At 40.7% G+C, this 22,545-nt stretch overlaps 1 protein-coding gene across 6 annotated transcripts in view; it reads left to right on the plus strand.

Annotated features, from left to right (window-relative positions):
• The first annotated feature begins 2,369 nt into the window (after positions 1-2,369).
• The window catches only part of fam184ab (family with sequence similarity 184 member Ab), a 237,960-nt gene continuing 217,784 nt past the window's right edge, over positions 2,370-22,545 (plus strand). For all 6 annotated transcript variants that reach the window (XM_078542180.1, XM_078542182.1, XM_078542181.1 and 3 more), the window contains exon 1: positions 2,370-2,924. In XM_078542180.1, coding sequence (XP_078398306.1) covers positions 2,775-2,924 — 150 coding nt within the window. In that variant the 5' untranslated portion in view covers positions 2,370-2,774. The remainder of the gene's footprint in view (positions 2,925-22,545) is intronic.

Raw genomic sequence — 22,545 nt, forward strand, 5'->3', positions numbered from 1 at the left:
AAATCCAGGATTGATCAACTTGAATTAGAGCTGCTGCTTGTGCGATTCCCAAGATAGTAGAGAAGCCCACCTCCTCGTAATGCTTCATAGGTTTCACAATGGGAATTATCACTCATTTTTCCCCTTATTCACCATTTTATTGATAGTTCATATCCCACATTTTTAAAATGAATCCCAAATGCAACGTGACCTTCAGCCACAGTGTCGCTAATAGTGTTCTACTCAGAAATTGGGAAGAGCTTTATCTACTGCCTCTCAGTTGCAGACATTTAAAAAATCATAGCCAAGTCTTTAAAATGCTGAGGCATAGTGATGTAGATAAAAGTAAGCTATTCAACTTGATTTGTGAACGCCGAACTAAAGGCAGGAGTACAAAATTAACAAGCTTCAAGAAAGGTTAGGGATGAGAAGGCTTTTCCCATCACCGATCAGTGGATATGTGATAAAGGATTCCAGCAAAACCTTTTAATTCTGTGCAAATTAGCTCCTTCAAATAAGAGCTTGAAAATATTTAGTTAGAAATTAGATTGAAGGGGTAATTTTCTGACTTTGTACTCAGTCAAGATTAGCATCCAATAATAGTGTAAATTCAAGATCCCAATGTGCCCTGCACATAATTTTCTGATCATCCATCATCTGAAAATATATGCAGCATGCTCCAAAAATTCAATATGTACTCCATGCAAACAAGGCTCCCTAACAGGAGTAGAAGTTGGAAAATTCATCCCTTACAATATATCTATATATTCAGAGATGGTCACTCTTAGATTTCCAGCTGGTTTTTGGGGCTACTGCTTCCCTGACAAAATCCAGTTCATGGTGTTTCTAGATATTTTAAGCAAACATTTACTGAAGCTCCACGATTAGCAGTAGGAAAATGCTTGGATGAAGGGATGGTTGCCAGATTTGCTGATGACACAAAGATAGGTAGGAAAGTAAGTTGTGAAGAGGACATGAGGCTACAAACAGATATAGATAGGTTAAGTGAGTGGGCAAAGATCTGGCAGATTGAGCATAACGTGGGAAAATGTGAAATTGTCCATGTTGGCAGGATTAATAAAAGAGAAGCATATTATCTAAATGATGAGAGATTGCAGAGCTCTGAAGTCCAGAGGGATCTGGGTGTCCTAGTGCATGAATCACACAAGGCTAGTGTGCAAGTACAACAGGTAATTAGGGAAGCTCATAGAATGTTATCGTTTATTGTGAGGGGAATTGAATACATAAGTAGGGAGGTTATGCTTCAGTTGTACAGGGCACTAGTGAGACCACATTTGGAGTACTGTGTACAGTATTGGTCACCTTATTTAAGGATGTAAATGCATTGGAAGCAGTTTAGAGAATGTTTACTAATACCTGGAATGGATGGGTTGTCTTATGAGGAAAGGTTAGACAGGCTAGGCTGTATCCGCTGGAGTTTAGAAGAGTAAGAGGCGACTTGATTGAAACATGTAAGATCCTGAGAGGTCTTGACAAGGGGTGGATGTGGAGAGCATGTTTCCCCTTGTGGAAGAATCTAGAACTAGAGGTCACCTGTTTAAAACAGAGATGAGGTTAAATTTTTCCTGAGTCTTTGGAAATCTCTTCCTGAAAATGTGGTGGAAGCAGAGTTTTTGAATATTTTTAAGGCAGAGGTGGATAGATTCTTGGTAAGCAAGGGGGTGATAGGCTATTGGGGGTAGGTGGGATGCAGATTTGAGGTTACTATCAGATCAGCCATGATCTTATTAAATGGCGTAGCAAGCTTGAGCGGCTGAATGGCCTACTCCTGCTCCTTGTTTGTATGCTTTTTGTTTTATGTTATGTTATGAAAACATTAAGTTTTTCATCATAATGGGAATTCCACGGAAGAAAGTAAAAAAAATAATTTCCAAACTATTTTACAATCAATGAATTACTTTTGATGTGTAGGAAACATGCCCATAGTAAGATCTCAGAAACACAATGAGAAGATGAAAGACCAGTTACTTTGTTTTTCAAGTGCATTCCCACATATTATTTAAATCTGATGTTAGCTAATCTCTATCCATTCTAATATTTTACCCCCAATATCATGAGCTCTTGTGCAGCAACCTTTTACATGGCACCTTACTGAATGCTTTTGGAAACCCAAATACACTACATTTATTGGTTCCCCTATATCCACCCTGCTTGTTATATCCTCAAGGGGCTTTAGTAAATTCATCAAATATGATTTCCCTTTCATAAAATCATGTTGACTCTGCTTGATTGTGTTATGATTTTCTAAATGTCTTTCTATTACTTCCTAAGTAATGGATTCCAGCATTTTCCTAATGACAGATGTTGGATTCAATATCAGCCCTTCCATGCAACAACCATCACCCCGTTCACCCCCTCCGGCGGGTGGTGCTCATGGGGCGGGGCTGGAACCGGAAGTGACGGAGATGTAAACGGTCGGTGTGCTCCATGGTAACGGCGCGAGCGTGTGTGTGGTGGAGAGAAACAACAACAACAGCGGCAGCAGGGAGCGACACCGACACCGGGCTGTCAGGCTCAGGGCGGCGATGGCGATGATATGCAGCCTCTGCCAGCTATAAACCATGGCCGGCCGCAACTGGATGCGGTCCCCGGGAGCTCCGGCTCCGAATCAGCAGCTGTACCGGGCCGTCCAGCTCCTGCTGCCCGGTTAAGGTCTGCTGCCTTTGGCCGGTGAAGAGGCGGCGGCCCCGGCCCCGGCCCCCTGGCTGCGTTTCCAGTGTCGGCGGCCGATTCATCCTGGTCGATCGGTTTCGGGGCTCGGCGTCAAGCGGAAGATGGCGACTGGAGTTAGCTGGCAGCAACATTATAGCGGCACCGCCGGTAAACTGGGCTCCGCAGGCGGGGCATCTCACCCTGGAGGAGCTGCCGAGTACAACCAGGAGCTGCACCTGAAGATGAGCAAAAAGATAGCGCAGCTGACCAAGGTGAGTGGGGGCGAGGTAGGGGGAAAGCTGCATTGACCTAACATCACTTACCGGCCCCTGGGCTCGTTGGCAACATTTCAGCAGCACTGTCTGGTCCCACACTTACATAACTTCATGCATTGATGTGATTTCCTAAACTCGGTATGGTCCCGATTTAAAGTTTTCCCCCCGCTAATTATGAAATTTACAATAAAATGACCTGGCAGAAAAAAAATAACACTTTATTTCACTTGGAAAACACCGCTGTTTTTGGAGGAAGAGCCATAATTGGGGCAGGTTACTGTGCCCCTGGACTTCTCGTTAATATGAGTAACAATTATGTTATTGGTGACATTAACTTTTGACAGAGGTTTCATAAACGTTTTGTGATCAGTAGTCAGAATGAAATCGAAAACTGGTCAGCTTCTGTTTCAGATTGGATATCTGTGGAATATCTTCTAAAAGTAATTGTTCACTTTTGTGAAGATTCGTTTCTTCTAGTTAATGGGAAGGCTCGATTCTATTCACATTTAGCACAATAGGCAAAGTTTAGATGAGGTTAAGCTTTGGATGCCAGTTTTAACAGATTTACATATACATTTATAAATTATATCAGTGAAATAAATGGTCAGCTGAATAGTGCTTGAAACTGCCTATTTGCATTAATTGTACTTTTGATTTACATTTCACAAATATCACAATCAAATTTGGATTTGATTTATCTTTTACTAAGGTTTAATCTGTACACTGAAGTGCTGTAGTGTTTGGTCATTGTTTACTTAAACTAACAAAATAATGGTGCATTGGTTGCTTTTATGGTCTGTTGATCTTTTGCTATCTGTGTTATACAGCAGAAAATTGAAACATTTACATTAACGTGGTGTATCTATAAATTTGTCATAAATTACTCTGAAAAAGTCTGAACTGCTACGCTAATCTAGAAGTTTTTATCTGCAATACGACAGAGCTGTATTTGTGTTAAGATAAGATAAGATTAAGATTGTTCTGAGAGAACAGTATGTGAAAAAATTTTAGATTTTAATTTGTTTTTAAATTATTTTAATTGAAGTCTTCTGTGCAGAATGTGAAGTTCCTGAAATGGAAGGATCAGCTTTAAAATTATTTTTTGTGTTCATCTAATGCTACAGATAGGGGAATGTTAGAAAATTCCAAGTGTTTTTAGTAACATGTTCTGTGGAAGTACAATCATCGAATGAACTGAAAATCACTAAAGCAGGGTATGATTATTAACTTTGAATGGATGTTCCCAACTGCTTCAGGATGTGATAACAGGACAGTTAGAAAATATCAATGGGATTAGACAAAATCAACATGGATTTACGAAAGGGAAATCATGTTTGACAAATCTGCTGGAGTTTTTTGAGGATGCGCTTAGTAGCATAGATAAAGGAGAACCAGTTTTTGATCAAGTCCCACTTAAAGAGGTTCGTGTGCAAAATTAAAGCACATGGGATTGGGGGTATTTGCATGAATTGAGAATTGTTTAACAGACAGTAGGAATAAATGGGTCTTTTTCAGAATGGCAGGTGGTGACTTGTGCAGTACTACAGGGATCAGGGATCAATGATTTGGATGAGGGAACCAAATGTAATGTTTCTAAGTTTGCTGGCGACACAAAACTAGGTGGGAATGTGAGTGGTGAGGAGGATGTAAAGAGGCTTCAAGACGATTTAAACAAGTTGAGTGAGTGGGCCAATACATGGCAGATGCAGTATAACGTAGGCAAGTGAAAAGTTATCCACTTTGTTAGGAAAAACAGAATGACAGTATTATTTAAATGGCGATAGATTGGGAAACGTTGATGTACAAAGGGACCTGCGTGTCCTTGTCCACCAGTCGCTGAAAGCAAGCATGCAGGTGCAGCAAGCATTTAGGAAGGCAAATGGCATGTTGGCCTTCATTGCAAGAGGATTTGAGTATAGGATGTCTAACTACAGTTGTAAGGGCTTTGGTGAGACCACACTTGTAGTATTGTGTGCAGCTTTGGTCTCCTTACCTAAGAAAGGATATAATTGCCATAGAGGGAGTGCAGCGAAGGTTCACCAAATTGATTCCTGGGATGGCAGGATTGTCGTATGAGGAGAGGTTGGGTCGACTCGGCCTCTATTCACTGGAGTTTAGAAGAATGAGAGGGGATCTCATTGAAGCATATAAAATTCTGACAGGACGGATGCAGGAAGGATGTTTCCCCTGGCTGGGTGGTCTCGGACAAGGGGTCACAGTCTGAGGATGTGGGGTAGGCCATTCAGGACTGAGATGAGGAGGAACTTCTTCACTCAGAGGATGGTGAACCTATGGAATTCTCTACTACCGAAAGCTATATTTGAGAAGGACAGAAGTTTCATGACACTAAAGGCGTCAAGGGGCATGGGAAGAGAGCAGGAGTATGCCGTTGGGATGGAGGATCAGCCATGATCATATTGAATGGCAGAGCAGACTCGAAGGGCCAAATGTCCTACACCTGCTCAAATTTTCTATGTTTCCATGTTTCTACTGCTTTATAATCTCCAAGAGAGGAATTGACTATTATGTGGTTTTAAATGGCTGGGTCATGCTGTCATGAAATGGATGGAGGCCTGGCATTTGGTTCATCAAAAGCCGATGTTCAGTCTGCAAACTGAAAGTTTATCTCTCTTTCAGATTGACTCAAGTCATCTTTATCAGTTAATTTTAGAAGGAAGGAAAACTTGTTGCCCTTGTCTTTCTAAGTGGTAGAGGTTGCAAGTTTGGAAAGTGCTGTCAAAGAACCCTTAGCAAATTTCTGCAATGCATCTTGTAGATGATATGAGATACTCTTTCGAGTTATCAACAGTCACAGATTGCAACTCTTTCGAGTACAATCACAGTTCTTGGTTTCCGGGAGTGGGACATGAACCCACAACCCTCTGATTCAAAGGCGAGGGTGCTATGAACACAGCTGACATGGTGCACTGATGGTGAATGGGGTGACAATTGAGTGCCTACTGAACTACCTCTTCAATATAGCATATTTAATTACCTTTTTGGTTCACATGGTAATAGATACAGATCAAATATATCTGGCAAAATATATCTGGTCAAATACCTGGTCTCCAAGAAATAAGAATAAAATTGCAACAAAATTGTAACTATTTCAAAGGATATCTGTAATGGTTGTGTCATATGCCCATACAACTTAGTAGGAAGATGTGCATTTTACTTTTGAAAAGCAGCCTGAAATATGGACAATTAGCTTTGCAAAATGGACCCCAGAGGTTCAGGTGACTTCCTTTATGGTTTCTGCACAGAGACTAACTTCATGTCTGGACATGCCTCTGGAAAGGCATTAAAATGTAAATGACCTTGGAGGACCTTGCATTGAAGAAACTCAATGTAACAATGGGACTTGCTGGCCCCATGAAGGTGGAAATCCAAATAAAGATATTTCTGAGGCTTTTCATGGTTGGAATGTTGATGGGTTATCAAACAACCTTTATAGTCTGATGAATTGTTTGGCCATCAACCCATTGTGCGGACCGTGGGATACGTTGATACTGCTGTCACATGATGGAAACTAGCTTGTGATCAGAAATACATGGAAATACTTTATTCATCTATCAGGACAGGCCAGGCCAGCGCATGTCAGGTTTGTCTGGGATATGAAGACTAGAGGGAGGCCATCTCTTTTCCAGCACAAAGGAGGACCCTACCTCAGGAGTCACCTTAAGAGAGAAGTGGGGCTTATTCATTTTACGTGCACTGTTCTTCACTACAGGAGCTCAATCAAATTCAACTGGAAAACCTGAAATTTGCTATTGGTTGGGGTGAATCAATGTGAATTCATCATGAGAAACCTGCAGACTTTATTTTCCTGCAATGCTTCAATTACCACTTTGAGGACTAATTAAAGTGACTTTTTTGACACTTTAAGATAACTAAGTTCATGCTACATCTTTAGAAACTATCTTTTCGCGTGTATCTGGCGTGAATGAGGAGTGGATGTTTGTTGCATTTATATTTCGGGTGTTATGAAAAATAGATGTTTATCCTTCCTTTTGATTTAAACCTGCAAGGGAATCTGTTTTGGTGTCTGTTCTTAAAAGTCATGGCACTCAAGGGGTTAAACCCTCCTCTAAAGTACCTCTTGTTGTGGTCGGCCGAGAGCTGAAAAAGGACAGGAATTATTCCACTTCTCCCTGTCCATGACAGATCACAAAGGGTGAGGGTTTTCCTACTATCACAGTGTGTGCATGCAAATGTTTGGGGGATACAACTGTTTTGCAAATGGGAGGACATTTTTGTGCATGTGTGCTTGGAATGTTTCATAAATATATGCAGCCCACTCACTAATTATAATATATTTATCCAGCCTCCAGCTCCAAAAGATTGAGAATATCTCCCTTAGAAATTATTTTACAAACTGCTGCATTGCCTGTTTTATTTTATAGACTTTAAGTGTGTGTAAATTTTAATTTTGTCTTATTCAATCTGCCAAATTAATATTTCAGAATTTAACAGTTGAAGAGCTAAACCGTTCAGCCGTCATTGATAATAATGGAATTTCCAAGAGATACTTGGACAAAATGAGAATGCACTGGTAGCAGGGGGCAATGTTGTTATTTTTTACTAGAGATGTGAATTTTCCTTAAGGCAATATGTCAAATATAATAGAGATACAAGTAAATATGGTTTGTGCAATGACAAACTATAGTTATGATCTTTCATCATGATCAAATATTTAGGTGAAATATGTTGACCTGTTTTATTGCTGTTTGTGTTAAATGTCTGCCATTTTCTTGTTTGTAAGGATCCCTGTAAAGACTGATAACTTCTTAAAATAAATGATTTTCCCAGCAACTAAAGGACAAGATTTCACATTTTAAGACTTTTACTGTAACAAACAAAAATCAACCAAGATTAAATATTACTTAACAGGAAATTATTACATCAAATTAAAGAAAAGGTATTTTGCGTTAACTAACTAATGTAATCAAAGTATGCGCTATGAAATATTTTTACTTTTAGCCATGCTTATGGCATTTATTCAGCATTAAAACTCAAGCACCAAGTAACTCCCAACTTTTTAGCGGGCTCATTTCTTGCTGCCACATTCTTGAGTAACAAGGGCATCAGGCCCAAGTAGGAAAGTGGATTTGAGGCCACAATCAGATCAGCCATGATCTTAATGAATGGCGGAGTAACTCAAGGGGCCGAATGGCCGACTCCAGCTCCTAATTCATATGGTCAGTCTTGTCCCCTTTCTTTTGATCAGGAAACCAGCTTTTACAAGCATTCTGCTTAGCTGTTAACACAAAAACATTTCACCCTGCTCTTCACAATAGTAGTTGCTTTGTTATCTCTTTGTTTCTGTGGCTGTTCCTTTTCTGTGTCAAGGTTTACAATAGGTTTCTGGTTTGGATTTCTTTCCCCATGACAACCAGATCAAATGGGCTTGTCTTCAGGCAGAGGTATAGTATGACCACCATATACCTATACAGAGCATTTTGTTACACCTTAAATTAAAGGAGACATTTTAAAGCCTTAAAGTCTTGTGAAGTCCTGCATTCGTAACAAGTTCAACATGTAGCACAGAAGTTATTTTGTGTAGGTCACTCTTTTGTTGCTGCATAAAATTTGTTTCCTGTCCTATAAATATAAATTGAAGAATTTTTTTTATAATTAAGATTCTTACAAAGAGATTCGACACATTGTGAAAACAGGAAAGCTTTGTTTTGTTTTGGATCATAATTTCATATAACTAGTTCATTTAAATGCATTTTAACTGAGAATTGCTAAACCTTATTAATTGTTTTACAATTCCCTCAGAATAAAGGCTTGATTTAATTCCTGCTAAGAAAGCTATAATTTAAAAAAATATTTAGTCTCCAAATGTAATAATTACTTTAAGGTTATGTTGTATCTTGAAAATAATGTTTAGTCACAACATTATGTTTGCTTTTTGCGGACTTGATTTAATGGAGGAGCAACAATGAAGATCAGGAAGGATAATGTTATGATTGTGTTTTATTCTGCAGAAGAATGCTAGTGCACATATATAAACAGGCACAGTCTTCACGAAAAGTTGAGAAGTTCTTTTATCAACATGTTTTACATTAAATATGTGCAAACATTAGAAAGTTCAGTGCTTTTTCATCAGCTTTTTTCATGAGGTTAATGTTACAAGTATCTATATAGGCTATCTTGTAGATGTTATGGTAATCATAAGAAATAGGAGAAGGAGTATGCCATTCGGTCCATTGAACCTGCTTCGCCATTTGATAAGATCATAGTTGATCAGATTGTAGCTTTAACTCCCCTTTCTTGCCTGTCCCCCATAACCCTTAACCTCCTGTTGATCACAAGTCTGTCTAATTCAGCCTTGAATATATTCAATGACCTAGCCACCGCTGGCCTCTGTGGAAGAGAATTCCAAAAACTAATGACCCTCTGAGAGAAGAAATTCCTCCTCATCTCCATCTTAAATGGGAGACCCCTTATTTTTAATCTGTACCCCCTAGTTCTAGATTCCTCTGTGAGGAGAATTATCTTTCCAGCATCTACCCTGTCAAGCCCCTGCAGAATTTTATGTTTCAATAAGATCGCTCGTCATCCTTCTAATCGCCAATCACTATAGGTCCTGCTCAACCTTTCCTCATAAGACAACCCATTCATCTCGGGATTCAGCCTAATTAACCTTCTCTGAACTGCTTCCAATGCAAGTATCCTTAAGTATGGAGACCAGAACTGTACACAGTACTCCAGGTGAGGTCTCACCAATGCCCTCTACAGCTGTAGCAAGACTTCCCTACTTTTACGCGTCATCCTCCTTGTAATGAAGGCCAACGTTTCACTTGCTTTCCTAATTACTAGCCGTACTTGCATGCTAACTTTTTATGATCCATGTACAAGGACACAGAGGTCCCTTTGCACTGCAGCACTCTCCATTTAAATAATATTCTGCTTTCTTATTATTCCTGCCAAAATGGACCGCCTCACATTTTCCCACATTATACTCCATCTGCCAAATTTTTGGCCACTCATTTAACCTATCTATATTCCTTTGCAGGCTCTTTGTATCCTCCTCAAAGTTTGCTTTCCCACCTATTAACAGAAAATTTGGCAAAACAGTCTGACCCTTCATTCAACATTATGAAAATCAATCTCGTAGGCTATCTTGCCTTTGTATTATACTGTATACTGGTGATTTCTGCATTTAAACAGGGAATTTTATTTTCTGTAATCATTATTAATTCATCTTGTGTTCATACTTGAACTCAAAGGAAATTGGATTTCATTGGCTGGAACTTGTGGTTGTAATGTAGTGATCATTGATTTAACAACCGTTGCCGTTGTCATTAAACAAAGTCCTGCTAAAAGCTGTGTTAACAATTTTTGAGTCAGGATCAAGTTTTTGTAAATAACAGGCTTTAATTATAGAAAATAGTAATGAAAAGTTACCGCCATCACAAGAGAATGGAAATAGTAATGGTTATATGAAAATGATCTTTCTGCTTTGCTCGTAGCATGACATACTGTTTTAAAATTATCAAGCTTGCCACATCTATGGCATTGTGCGGGACATTCTTCGTACCTGTGGACCTTCTTCCCACTATAGCGCGGATATTGGAAAATGGAGGTTGGCATACTTTCAGCGCGCTTCTCTGGTTGCTGCCTCAATGTACATTCAGTTTTTCACTCCATGAATTGAATGACTTCATCGAGTTGTTCCTGTGGGATTTCTCTTGCACCTTTTACGAAGACTTTGTTTTGCCTTTGCTCTTCAGCCTGTCTGGCCAGTTGTATGGTTTTACTTAGTGTCAGATCTTCCTGAGAATGTAAAAAGTCTGACACAATTGTCAGCCAAACGGTAGAGGTCATTGATGAATGAACCGATTCCTTCACCTTGTTTTTGACTGCATCGATTAAGATTTGCCCTCTCCATTACAGTGTTTCAATGGAGACTAAAGTATGAGTCTATAGCTCCGATGACAGCCTACTACAAGGATGTCTCTTCATTCATCCTGCCTGGCCAGCACATCACCCGCAATGCTACCGACAGCACGTAACAAAGTGCCAACCTGGTCCTTGTTATTCTTACTCGAAAGACCTGAAATATTTCAATGTTGGGTGAAATGCCTTCTCCAGTTTTGTCTTTTGTCATTGCTTAGCCTGTCTGGGGCCCTCTATGTTCTGGAACAATTCTGGGAGAGGTAGGGTAGAAGTCATTGCTCACTCTGGGTTGAGGTTCCTGTTTCCCAGGCTGCTTTCGCTCCTATTTGTGTTTTTCCTCTCTGGTCTTATTGCTGGGTTTACCTTGAAGTCCTTCACCTACTGCTCTCTGCTGGGCTCCTCTTCAGGCTGGTTACCACTGTTCCTCTGTGGGTGTAGTTACTGCTACCATCTGTTATTGTTAGGTTGTCTTGGGAGACATTGGGTGTCTTACTCCAGTAAGAGATCCGGCTGGAGGCAAAGATCTTTTATTTACATGTCTGACTATTTACGAGGTAATAGAAAAACAGGACATAGCCACAGCTCCTTTTTTGGCTCTACTCACTCATCTCTCTCTGTAAGTGATATCACTATGACGTAGCTCCTTACATACATGCTCAGTAGCTATTCTTAGTGTTAGAATTAACCCTTTATTCTACAGCAATGACCATGGCTTATTGTTTTGCTTGATTGCTAGTGATATTTAGAGCTGATTTTACAGTATAATTTTAATAAATCATTTCAGTTTGAAAGACATGAGTGACAAGCCCTAAATGTATTGCAATACAGCTTATTATAGGGAGCAAACTGGTGTGCTACACCAGTTATTCTAACCACTGAGATGTAGTAGGAAACTATAGTGTTTGTTTATTTTATATTAATATCATTGTACTAATTCTTTGCCAAAAAGAAGATACATTATTGGATAATGTTTGACAGTTGACTATTGTTGGTGAATTTGTACCAAGTAAGAATTTCATTACCATTGATGTTCACTGGCTCAGTTTCCTAGAACTGATTTGTGTATGGTGCACTAATTCATCTGGAATGCTTGCCAGAGAAATTGAAATTGAGTATTTATATTTAAAGTGACTGCAGCCTGCCTACATTACTATAAAATATATATATATAATAGCTCCATGGTCAAAACCTGTACATTTGAAATTATTGTACAAACATTGTATGGCACAAAGAAAATTGTGCTTACATTTGGAAGCACGCGATGAAAGTGTAAAATGGCTTGTGCTTTCCTTCACATAAATCATTTATACTGTTGCTCAGATGAATTTCACAGTCTAGCTGTGATTGTGATACTTCATTAAATAGTGCAAAGCGTAAACCTATTTGGTTCAGTAATTTCTTTCTCTAGACTTTTTTGTGCTTCTCCCTTTCTGGTTTTGAGACCTCTGCAAGTGGATTCCATTTTCCACCCAGCAGTGAATATTGACTGCACCTAACATGCCCTAATAATGCCCTAACACATGGTGAATTTTGTGGCCTAAAAATATTATGCTTTTCCTGCAACCTCCCTCAAATACTAAAGTAGTTGTTTCCTCCCTTCTACTCAGCCTCCTATGAACATTCAATTCACTACACCACCCTAACTCGGGTTATTATTGGCATCCCACAGCTAAAAGGATTTCCCTTTTACACCCTCCTCACCCCACCTCCCTCACTTCTTCCTTTTCATCACCCTTCCCCTCATTGCTCCGCTCCTCCCTATTGAGTTCTTCCTCATTTTACCCCCTTTTGCCTCTTTCCCTTTTCCCCCACATATCACTCTGCCATTAATCTCCTTTCTCTTCCCTGCCCAGTTATTTTTTCACCTGTCCATTTATTCCTCCAGTCCTCTAACCTTGCCTGAAGTGATTGCAGTGCCACAGGAGATTGACAAGTGTTTAACTGTAATCCTGGAACGTGTCAGCCATGCATTTTAATTATTTCTTCTTTCCTGCTTAAATAGATGCACAAAGGTCATATAAATCTGGTGAGCACCTACTTATGGGAGCATATTAAAGTAGATTAAAATGAAGAAATGGCAACAAATTGAAACTGCCTCAGTAGATTCTGTATCTGTCTGTTTTAGTTAATACCAAATTGAGCTTGTGTTATAGTTAACTTGCAGAAAGAGAAACACTAAGGTGGTAAAAAAGGAACAAGTGCCAGTTACAATTCTGAAAATCCATGAGGAAGGTTCAATTGACAAGCTACTTTTCCCCTCTTTCATTTTTGTGTGTTGTTAATACATATGTATCATTACGATGAAGTCAAATTGGGACACACTCAGATTATATATATCTTGAAACAACTGCGTTCATAAAACTGGGATTTATTATAGAAAGAAAGAACAGGCATTAATATAATGCTTTTCACATCTTCAGAATATCCAAAGTTACTCCACAGCTAACCAGTTAAACTTGAAGTCGAGTCACTGTTGCATAGCCAAATGTAGCTGCTACTTAGCACACAAATAGGCCTCAGATTATCTGGTCTCTGTTTTAAGCGATCAATGATGACCAAGAACTACTCTCTGCTATTTTGAAAATTTTCACAAGATCTTTTGCATTCACTGAAACAGGGAAATGGAGCTGAGAAAGGATGGGAAAGAATTTTTGAGCGGTCGAAAAGAAATATGATCTAATCGACATTGGCATAATCATTAAACATCTACTGGATGGTAATGGGTTAATCAGTGTGTTTTTTTACTATTGCATCATGGGATGTGGATGTCGTTGGCCAGGCCAGCATTTATTGCCCATCCATAATTGCCCTTGAGAAGGTGGTGGTGAGATGCCTTCTTGGCAGGATGGTGAGTGGCTTGGAGGGGAAATTCCAGGCGTTGGTGTTCCCATGTATCTGCTGCCCTTGTCCTTATAGATGGTGGTGGTCGTGGGTTTGGAAAGTGTTGTCTAAGGAGCCTTGGTGAGTTCCTGCATTGCATCTTGTAGATAGTATATGCTGCTGCAACTGTGCGTCAGTGGTGAAGGGAGTGAATGTTTGCGCATGGGGAGCCAATCAAGTGGGCTGTTTTGTCCTGGATGGTGTCAAGCTTCATAAGCATTATTGGAGCTGCACTCATCCATGCAGGTGGAGAGTATTCCATCACATTCCTGACTTGTGCATTGTAGATGGTGGACAGGCTATGGGGAGTCAGGAAATGAGTTACTCATCGCAGTATTCCTAGCCTCTGACCTGCTCTTGTAGCCACAGTATTTGTGTGGCGAGTCCAGTTCAGTTTCTGGTCAATGGTAACCTCCAGGATGTTGATAGTGGGGGATTCAGTGATGGTAATGCCATTGAATGTCAAGGGGTGATGGTTAGATTCTCTCTTGTTTGAGATAGACATTGCCTGTCACTTGCATGAATGTTACTTGCCACTTGTCAGCTGAAGCCTGGATATTGTCCAGGTCTTGCTGCATTTGAACATGGACTGCTTCAGTATCTGAGGAGTCGCTAATGGTGCTGAACATTGTGCAATCATCAGCAAACATCCCCAATCACAGTGCAGAAGAGGCCCTTCAGCCCATCGGGTCTGCACCGACACGTGAGAAACACCTGACCTACCTACCTAATCCCATTTACCAGCACTTGGCCCATAGCCTTGAATCTTATGATGTGCCAAGTGCTCATCCAGGTACTTTTTAAAGGATGTGAGGTAACCCGCCTCCACCACCCTCCCAGGCAGTGCATTCCAGACCGTCACCACCCTCTGGGTAAAAATGTTTTTCCTCACATCCCCCTAAACCTTCTGCCACTCACCTTGAACTTATGCCCCCTTGTGACTGACCCTTCAACTAAGGGGAACAGCTGCTCCCTATCCACCCTGTCCATGCCGCTCACAATCTTGTACACCTCGATCAGGTCGCCCCTCAGTCTTCTCTACTCCGACGAAAACAACCCAAGTCTATCCAACCTCTCTTAATAACTTAAATGTTTCATCCCAGGCAACATCCTGGTGAATCTCCTCTGCACCCCCTCCAGTGCAATCACATCCTTCCTATAATGTGGTGACCAGAACTGCACACAGTACTCCAGCTGTGGCCTCACCAAGGTTCTATACAACTCCAACATGACCTCCCTAGTTTTGTAATCTATGCCTCGATTGATAAAGGCAAGTGTCCCATATGCCTTTTTCACCACCCCACTAACATGCACCTCCGCCTTCAGAGATCTATGGACACACACGCCAAGGTCCCGTTGTTCTTCAGAACTTCCTAGTGTCATGCCATTCATTGAATACTTCCTTGTTGAATTACTCCTTCCAAAGTGTATCACCTTGCACTTTTCAGGGTTAAATTCCATCTGCCACTTATCTGCCCATTTGACCATCCCGTCAATATCTTTCTGTAGCCCAAGACACTCAACCTCACTGTTAACCACCCGGCCAATCTTTGTGTCATCCGCTATGATGGAAGGAAGGTCATTGATGAAGCAGCTGAAAATGGATGGGCCTAGGATGCTACCCTGAAGAACTCCTGCAGTGATGTCCTGGAACTGAGATGACTGACCTTCAACATCCGCAACCATCTTCCTTTGTGCTAGGTGTGACTCCGGCCAGTGGAGAGTTTTCCCACTGATTCCCAATGACTCCAGTTTTGCTAGGGCCCTTGATGCCACATTTTTTTCAAATGCTGCCTTGATGTTAAGGGCAGTCGCTCTCACCTCACCTTGGGAGTTCAGCTCTTTTGTCCATGTTTGAACCAAGGCTGCAATGAGGTCAGGAGCTGAATAACCCTGGCAGAATCCAAACTGAGTGTCAGCGAGCAGGCTATTCCTAAGCAAACGCTGCTTGAAAGCACTGTTGATAACCCTTTTCAACGCTTATTGATGATCTAGAGTAGATGGGGCAGTAATTGGCTGGGTTGGATATGTCCTGCTTTCTGTGTACAGGACATAGCTGGGCAATTTTCCACGTTGCTAGGTAGATGCCAGTGTTTAGCTGCACTGGATCAGATTGGCTAAGGGTGCGGTAAGTTCTGGAGCATAAGCCTTCAGTACTATTGCCGGAATATTGTCAGAGCGCTTAGCCTTTGCAGCATCCAGTGCCTTCAGCCGTTTCTTGATATGACATGAATCGAAATGGCTGAACACTGGCAGCTGTGATGCTAGGGACCTGAGGTGGAGGTGGAGATGGATCATCTGCCCGGCATGTCTGGCTGAAGATTGTTGCAAATGTTTCAGCCTTTTCTTTTGCACTGATGAGCTGGGCTCCCCCATCATTGAGGATGGGGATATTTGTGGAGCCTTCTCCTCCAGTGAGTTGTGTAATTGTCCACCGCCGTTCACGACTGGATGTGGCAGGACTGCAGAGAGGAGATCTGATCTGTTGGTTGTGGGATTGCTTAGCTCTGTCTGCTTGCTGCTTATGCAGTTTGCCACACAAATAGCCCTGTATTGGAGCTTTAGCAGGTTGACACCTCGTTTTTAGGCATGCCTGGTGCTGCTCCTGGCATGCCCCCCTGCACTTTTCATTGAACCAGGGTTGATCCCGTGGCTTAGTGGTAATGGTAGAGTGGGGATATACCGGGCCATAAGGTTACAGATTGTGGTTGAGTACAGTTCTCCTGCTGCTGGTGGCCCACGGCGCTTCATGGTTGCGCGGGGTTGGGGGGGGTGGGGTTGGGGTGCGGGTTAGCGGGTGGGGTGGAGAGTAGAGGGCACGGGAGAGCGGTATGTGGTAATCAGCAGGAGGTTTCGTTGCCCATGTTTGACCTGATACCATGAGACTTCATGGGGTCCAGAGTCAATGTTGAGTACTCCCAGGGCAACTCCCTCCTGACTGTATACCACTGTGCCTGCGGTGGGACAGGACATACCCAGGGTTGGTGATGGTGGTGTCTGGGACATTATCTGTAAGGTATAATTCCGTGAGTTTGACTCTGTCTCCCAATTTTGGCACAAGCCCTCGATGTTAGTAAGGAGAACTTTGCGGGGTCGACAGGGCCGAGTTTGCCATTGTCATTTCTGGTCTAGGTCGATGCCAGCTGTTCCATCCGGTTTCATTTCTTATTGACTTGTTATTCGCAGTTTGATACAACTGAGTGGCTTGCTAGGCCATTTCATGGGGCAGTTAAGAGTCAACCTGGCCAGACCAGTTAAGAATGGCAGATTTCCTTCCTTCAAGGACATTTAGTGAACCAGATGGATTTTTAGGACAATTGGGAATTGTTTCATGGTCATCATTAGACTTTTAATTTCAGATTTTTATTGAATTCAAATTCTACCATCTGCTGTGGTGGGATTTGAACCTGGGTTCCTGGGTCTCTGGATTACTGGTGCAGTGACAATATGCCTCTCCCTTAACTGTTGCTGAAGAGGACTTGAAACGGGATAGCAAGAGGAGGCTAGAACAAGACACGGTTTTAATTTTCGTCCATAGTTTCCATAATTGTTATTTGCTATTAGGGATGTTGCTAATGCATCGGCTGGTTTTAGTCCTTTTGAATTAGTTTATAGTCATGAGGTGAGGGGACCAGTGAAATTGATTAATGAGAAATTCAGAAACTACTCTCCTGGATTATGTATCAAACAATCAGAGAGAGATTGGACAGAGCATGTGAGTTAGCTAGGAAGTCACAGCAAGTGATGAAAGTGAAAGCAGACAGGAAAGCTACAGCTCGTAGTTTTGTTGCTAAGGAGAAAGTGCTAGTTCTGTTACCAGTACTGGGTGACTTATTAAAGGCAAGGTTTAGTGGGTATTACAGGATTGAAAAGAAGCTGAGTGAAGTAAATTATTTAATAAATACTCCAGATAGAACAAAAAAAGCAGAGGGTGTGCCATGTAAATATGCTTAAAAAGTACTTTGACAGGGAAGGCGACCAAAAGGAGGTGTTAGTGGTGGTAGATAATGAGAAAGATGTAGAAATGCAGGATTCCGAAATTGATTTCTTCTAATCAAATTTGATAATGAGGGGGTACTTGAAAATTTACATGTAATATCGAGTTACCTTCCAGACAAGTGTCAAAGTGATTTGGAAAAGCTATTGCGGTCACACGAAGCTATTTGTGGAAATAAGTTCAGAAGGAAAAATTTAGCTATATATGATGTGTCTGTAGAAGTTTCATCTTCGCTAAGGCAACACCCTTATAGATTAAATCTGGCAAAGTTATCGCAAGTACAGAAAGAAGTCAAAATCATGCTTCAAAATGATATTGTGTCTAATTACAGTAACTGGAGTTCGCCTATTGTGCTGGTACTGAAAATGGATGGAACACAAAGACTGTGTGTGGACTGTCGAAAGGTGAATGCGGTGACAAAAGCGGATTCATATCCTATACCATGGTTGGAAGATTGTATTAAGAAAGTGGGACAATCAAAATTTATCACAAAGATTGACTTGCTAAAAGGGTATTGGCAGGTACTGTTATCGGAGAGAGCAAAGGAGATATCGGCTTTTGTGATGCCAAATGGACTATATCAGTTTAAAGTCATGCCATATGGTATGAAAAATGCATTTGCAACATTTCAAAGACTGACAAACAAAATAATTGCAGGTCTGAGCAATTGTGCTATTTATATTGACTTAAAAGTTTTCAGTCAGACATGGGAGGAGCATTTACAACATCTGGCAGAATTATTTACTCGATTACAAGAAGCTAATTTGGTGGTGAACTTGGCTAAAAGTGATTTGCAAATGCGCCAATTACATATCTAGGCCATACCATTGGACATGGTAAGATGGCTTAGAGAAATGTGAAAGTCAAAGCTGTCGTGGATTTCCCTGTGCCTACAACAAAACGAGAAGTTTTGAGATTTCTGGGCATGAGTGGGTTTTTGTCAGAAATTTGTACCAAATTTTAGCAGCGTGGTTGCTCCATTGACTGAGCAATTAAAAAAGAACAAGAAGTTTCAATGGACATATGAGTGTCAGAAGGCATTTGACAGTTTGAAAACTGTATTAACTATGACGCCAGACTTGGCAGTACACAATCATACCAAGCAATTTAAGTTGGCTGTTGACGCCAGTGATCTAGGTATTGGGGCCGTAATGTTATAAGATGAAGAAAATGAAATTGAAAAACCGATAGGGTATTTTTCACAGAAGTTGAATGTATAAGAGAGAAGATATTCAACGATAGAAAAGGAGACATTGGGGTTGGTGTTAGCATTGCAGCATTTTGAGATTTGTGTTGCAAACAATTTGTCAGAAGCAATTGTTTATACAGGCCACAATCCTTTAAAGTTTTTGGACAAATTTCAAGACAGAGTGCAAGTCTCTTCAGATGGAGATTATTACTGCAATCATTTAGTCAACAGATTATAAATGTAGCGGGATGAGAAAATCTGATTGCAGATGCATTATCAAGAGTTGAAGTTTAAAGGAAAAGTTGGACATTTAAAACCTGGATACTGAACTGGAATGATTTCCATTGATAGTAAAGATTTGTATATATATTGTTAATGCATGCATCTGGTTATGTAATAGTGTAAGTATATAGATAAGAATAGGAGATTTTATAAAATGGGTTAATAATGAAGCTATCTTTTTAAATTATGAGGTTCATTTTTTAATAAGGAGGGGGATGTCAGGAAGATATAATAATACTGGAATTTATCGTAAAATAGTTGTATATGTGTGTGTGTGTGTCTGTGTGTGTAGTAAACGTGGTAAACATTGGGGAAGTTTAGAATGTAAGGTGTTCATGGACATTTGCAATTTTAATTAAACCTGACTAGATTGTTTTCAGAAGCGGGAGTGAAATATTACACCTTGCCAAATGGAGTTCAGGAACAGTGTGTTTATTCTTCCCCAAAGATAGTACTATGAGAGATTTTTATTACCAGAAAGATAAAGTCCAAAGACATAGTGAAACAATGAGAATTTGCATCAAAGGGGAAAATATGTATAAACGAGCGAAGGCTGTGTGCAAGGGTAGGTATTTTAGGATCTAACAAGTGTGAAAAGCTTTCAGCACCTATGCCTCAAGCTGCTGTCTTCAAAGAACTGAAGTGATGGAAACTCACTTTGAATTCGACTGATTCAGGGTATTGTGTGTCACCTTGCCTGGGTCTTTTAAGATCTATGTGTCTTACTGTTGCCTTAACGAAAGTATAACTAGGAGTTAGATTAATTAGGGGATTTAGAAGTTATCATAGTAATTTGTAGATCTACGTATGTGCTTAAAAATAATTTCTCTTACAAAACTAGATTAAACATTTATTAGTAAGAAACCAATAAAACTTGGTGGTCTTATTACTACTGAATTCAAGGTACTCATCTCAAAATTTATACAAATTGCAAAACAGGTTGTGGCAGTTGTTTCAAGTTTCCCTTTGGGATTTGAACAACTAAGCATTTACCATCGGCTGTGCCATAACTTGGCAAATAGCACAAAAGTACCCAACAATTTAAAATGTAAGCTATCCATTTAGAGTGAAGCAGGTGTAATCATAGTTAGCATCTTTATGTGTAGAACATGGATGTCTTGACCATGTGGATGATCTAGCTTGACGACCTAGCTTCATCTAAAACTATATAATTCCTCTCTCCCCATTTAAATCCTTCCTTGGTTTGAGGATTATCTTTTCAACAACATACTGCCATGTCAGCACCCTTCCGCTGCTCCTCATCCCATCTTCACCTTCACACTAAATGTGAGATGTTTATGGATTTATTACTCAGCTCTTATCTGTTCCTTTTAAAAAAAAAAGCCAACAGATTTCCTTTGATAATTTACTTCCTTCAAACCTACATAATCAACTTGGGAAGACCCCAAGCTCCGTAAGTGATTGCCTTTTTCACCTGCTCTAAATGCTACCGCTTGTTGGCTTAATTTTTGGGTATGGGACCGGATTTTGCATATGTATTGATAACACTCTTCTCTAACTCTGTTTGACCCTGAACTGGTTTAACTTTGATTATTCCAGTCATTAAGACCCTCAATAAGACTCCTATTCCCATTGTCACTGAAACCATTACCCATGCCTTTATCATATCCAGTCTTGATTACTCCATCATCTTTGCATACCTTGATGAATTGCAACTTGTCCAAAACTCTGCTGCTCATTCCAATTGTGAACTAGCACCTCTACTGGTTGAAAATGGTTTGTGGCAATCAAAGCACAGGCGTCTTGGACCTGAAAGAGAAATAGTTGACATTGTTACTAAAAAAGTGTGAAATTGAGCTTAGTAATGCCGATTTTGTGGGTGATGTGAAGTCCCTTGAGTTCTCAACATGACATCCGCACCACATGCATGCACTCTTGAAGCAAAGTGTGCTATATTGCTAAAGGAGTTAGCATGTAGGCACTTAAATTCTACCAGATGCATACAGAGCAGGCAGATTATGATGTCAATTAGCATGCAACACTGATTGATGCCATTGCTGCCATTTTGGAGCTCCACACTCCAGCTTATGCCTGCTCTTAACCTTTCTTAACCTTGCACAGCTGAACGTGATGTTAAACAGAATAAAGACCCCACTCCACCACCTTCCTCTAATGCTATTTAACTCTTTCGAGTTATCAACTGTCACAGAATGTAACTCTTTCGAGTACATTCACAGTTCTTGGTTTTCCGGGAGTGGGACATGAACCCACAACCTTCTGATTCAAAGGCGAGGGTGCTATGAACTGAGCCACAGCTGACACCTCCTAATGCTATTTAATTCTTTCGAGTTATCAACAGTCACAGATTGCAACTCTTTTGAGTACAATCACAGTTCTTGGTTTCCAGGAGTGGGACATGAACCCACAACCTTCTGATTCAAAGGCGAGGGTGCTATGAACTGAGCCACAGCTGACACCTCCTAATGCTATTTAAATTCTTTCAAGTTATCAACAGTCACAGATTGCAACTCTTTCGAGTACAATCACAGTTCTTGGTTTCCGGGAGTGGGACACGAACCCACAACCCTCTGATTCAAAGGCGAGGATGCTATGAACTGAGCCACAGCTGACACCATCAATTGCTTACACCTTAATTGCTCATTTATTTTTCCTGACTGCTGCAATTATGTATGTTTTGGGTGCTTTCTCTGGTTGCTTAATGTTTCAAAGGTCTACAAAAATGGTGTGACTGGTGCTGAAGGAGTTTTGCTGACTTCAAGGCTCTGTACGGATCAGTAGCTCCAAGACATGGGTGCACCAGTTGACCATTGTCTTGGAATTGAACACTGGGTGAAAGAAGAAAGAGTATGCAGAGCAGGAGAAGCTGCCAGAAGAGGGAGAGGAGGATGAGAAGGACTTGCAGCAAGTTGCAATGATTTTGAACTCACGAGGGTTGTGCAAGCAGAGACAATCAGCCATTTCAAAAAGGAAATTGCATGGACACTTGAGGGAAATAAACTTGTTGGGCTAAGAGGATAGAATGGGAGAATGAGGCTGACTACATTGCTCTGCAGACAGCCAGTATCGACTTAATTGGCCAAATACCCTCTTTCTGCACCATATTGATTCAGTGATTCCATGTTTATGTAAATTTCTGGGCTGGTTTCAATCACCTAAAGAAGTCTGAGATAAATTTTCTTCCCTAATCGGCCTGGTTTTTAAAAATCTTTCTTCCACTTCTCTCAGAAAATGATATGGCTCCAAAGGAGCCAGGTGTGTCTGTATTGTGATACACTAGACACTGCAATTTTATGGGATAGGTTAAATGCTTATGGGAGGTTTTTTCCTGCCCGTCATTTTCACATGTCTAGCTGTGATTGTGATACTTCATTAAATAGTGCAAA

Source organism: Cetorhinus maximus, chromosome 5, assembly GCF_964194155.1.
Source record: "Cetorhinus maximus chromosome 5, sCetMax3.hap1.1, whole genome shotgun sequence".
NCBI lineage: Eukaryota > Metazoa > Chordata > Chondrichthyes > Lamniformes > Cetorhinidae > Cetorhinus > Cetorhinus maximus.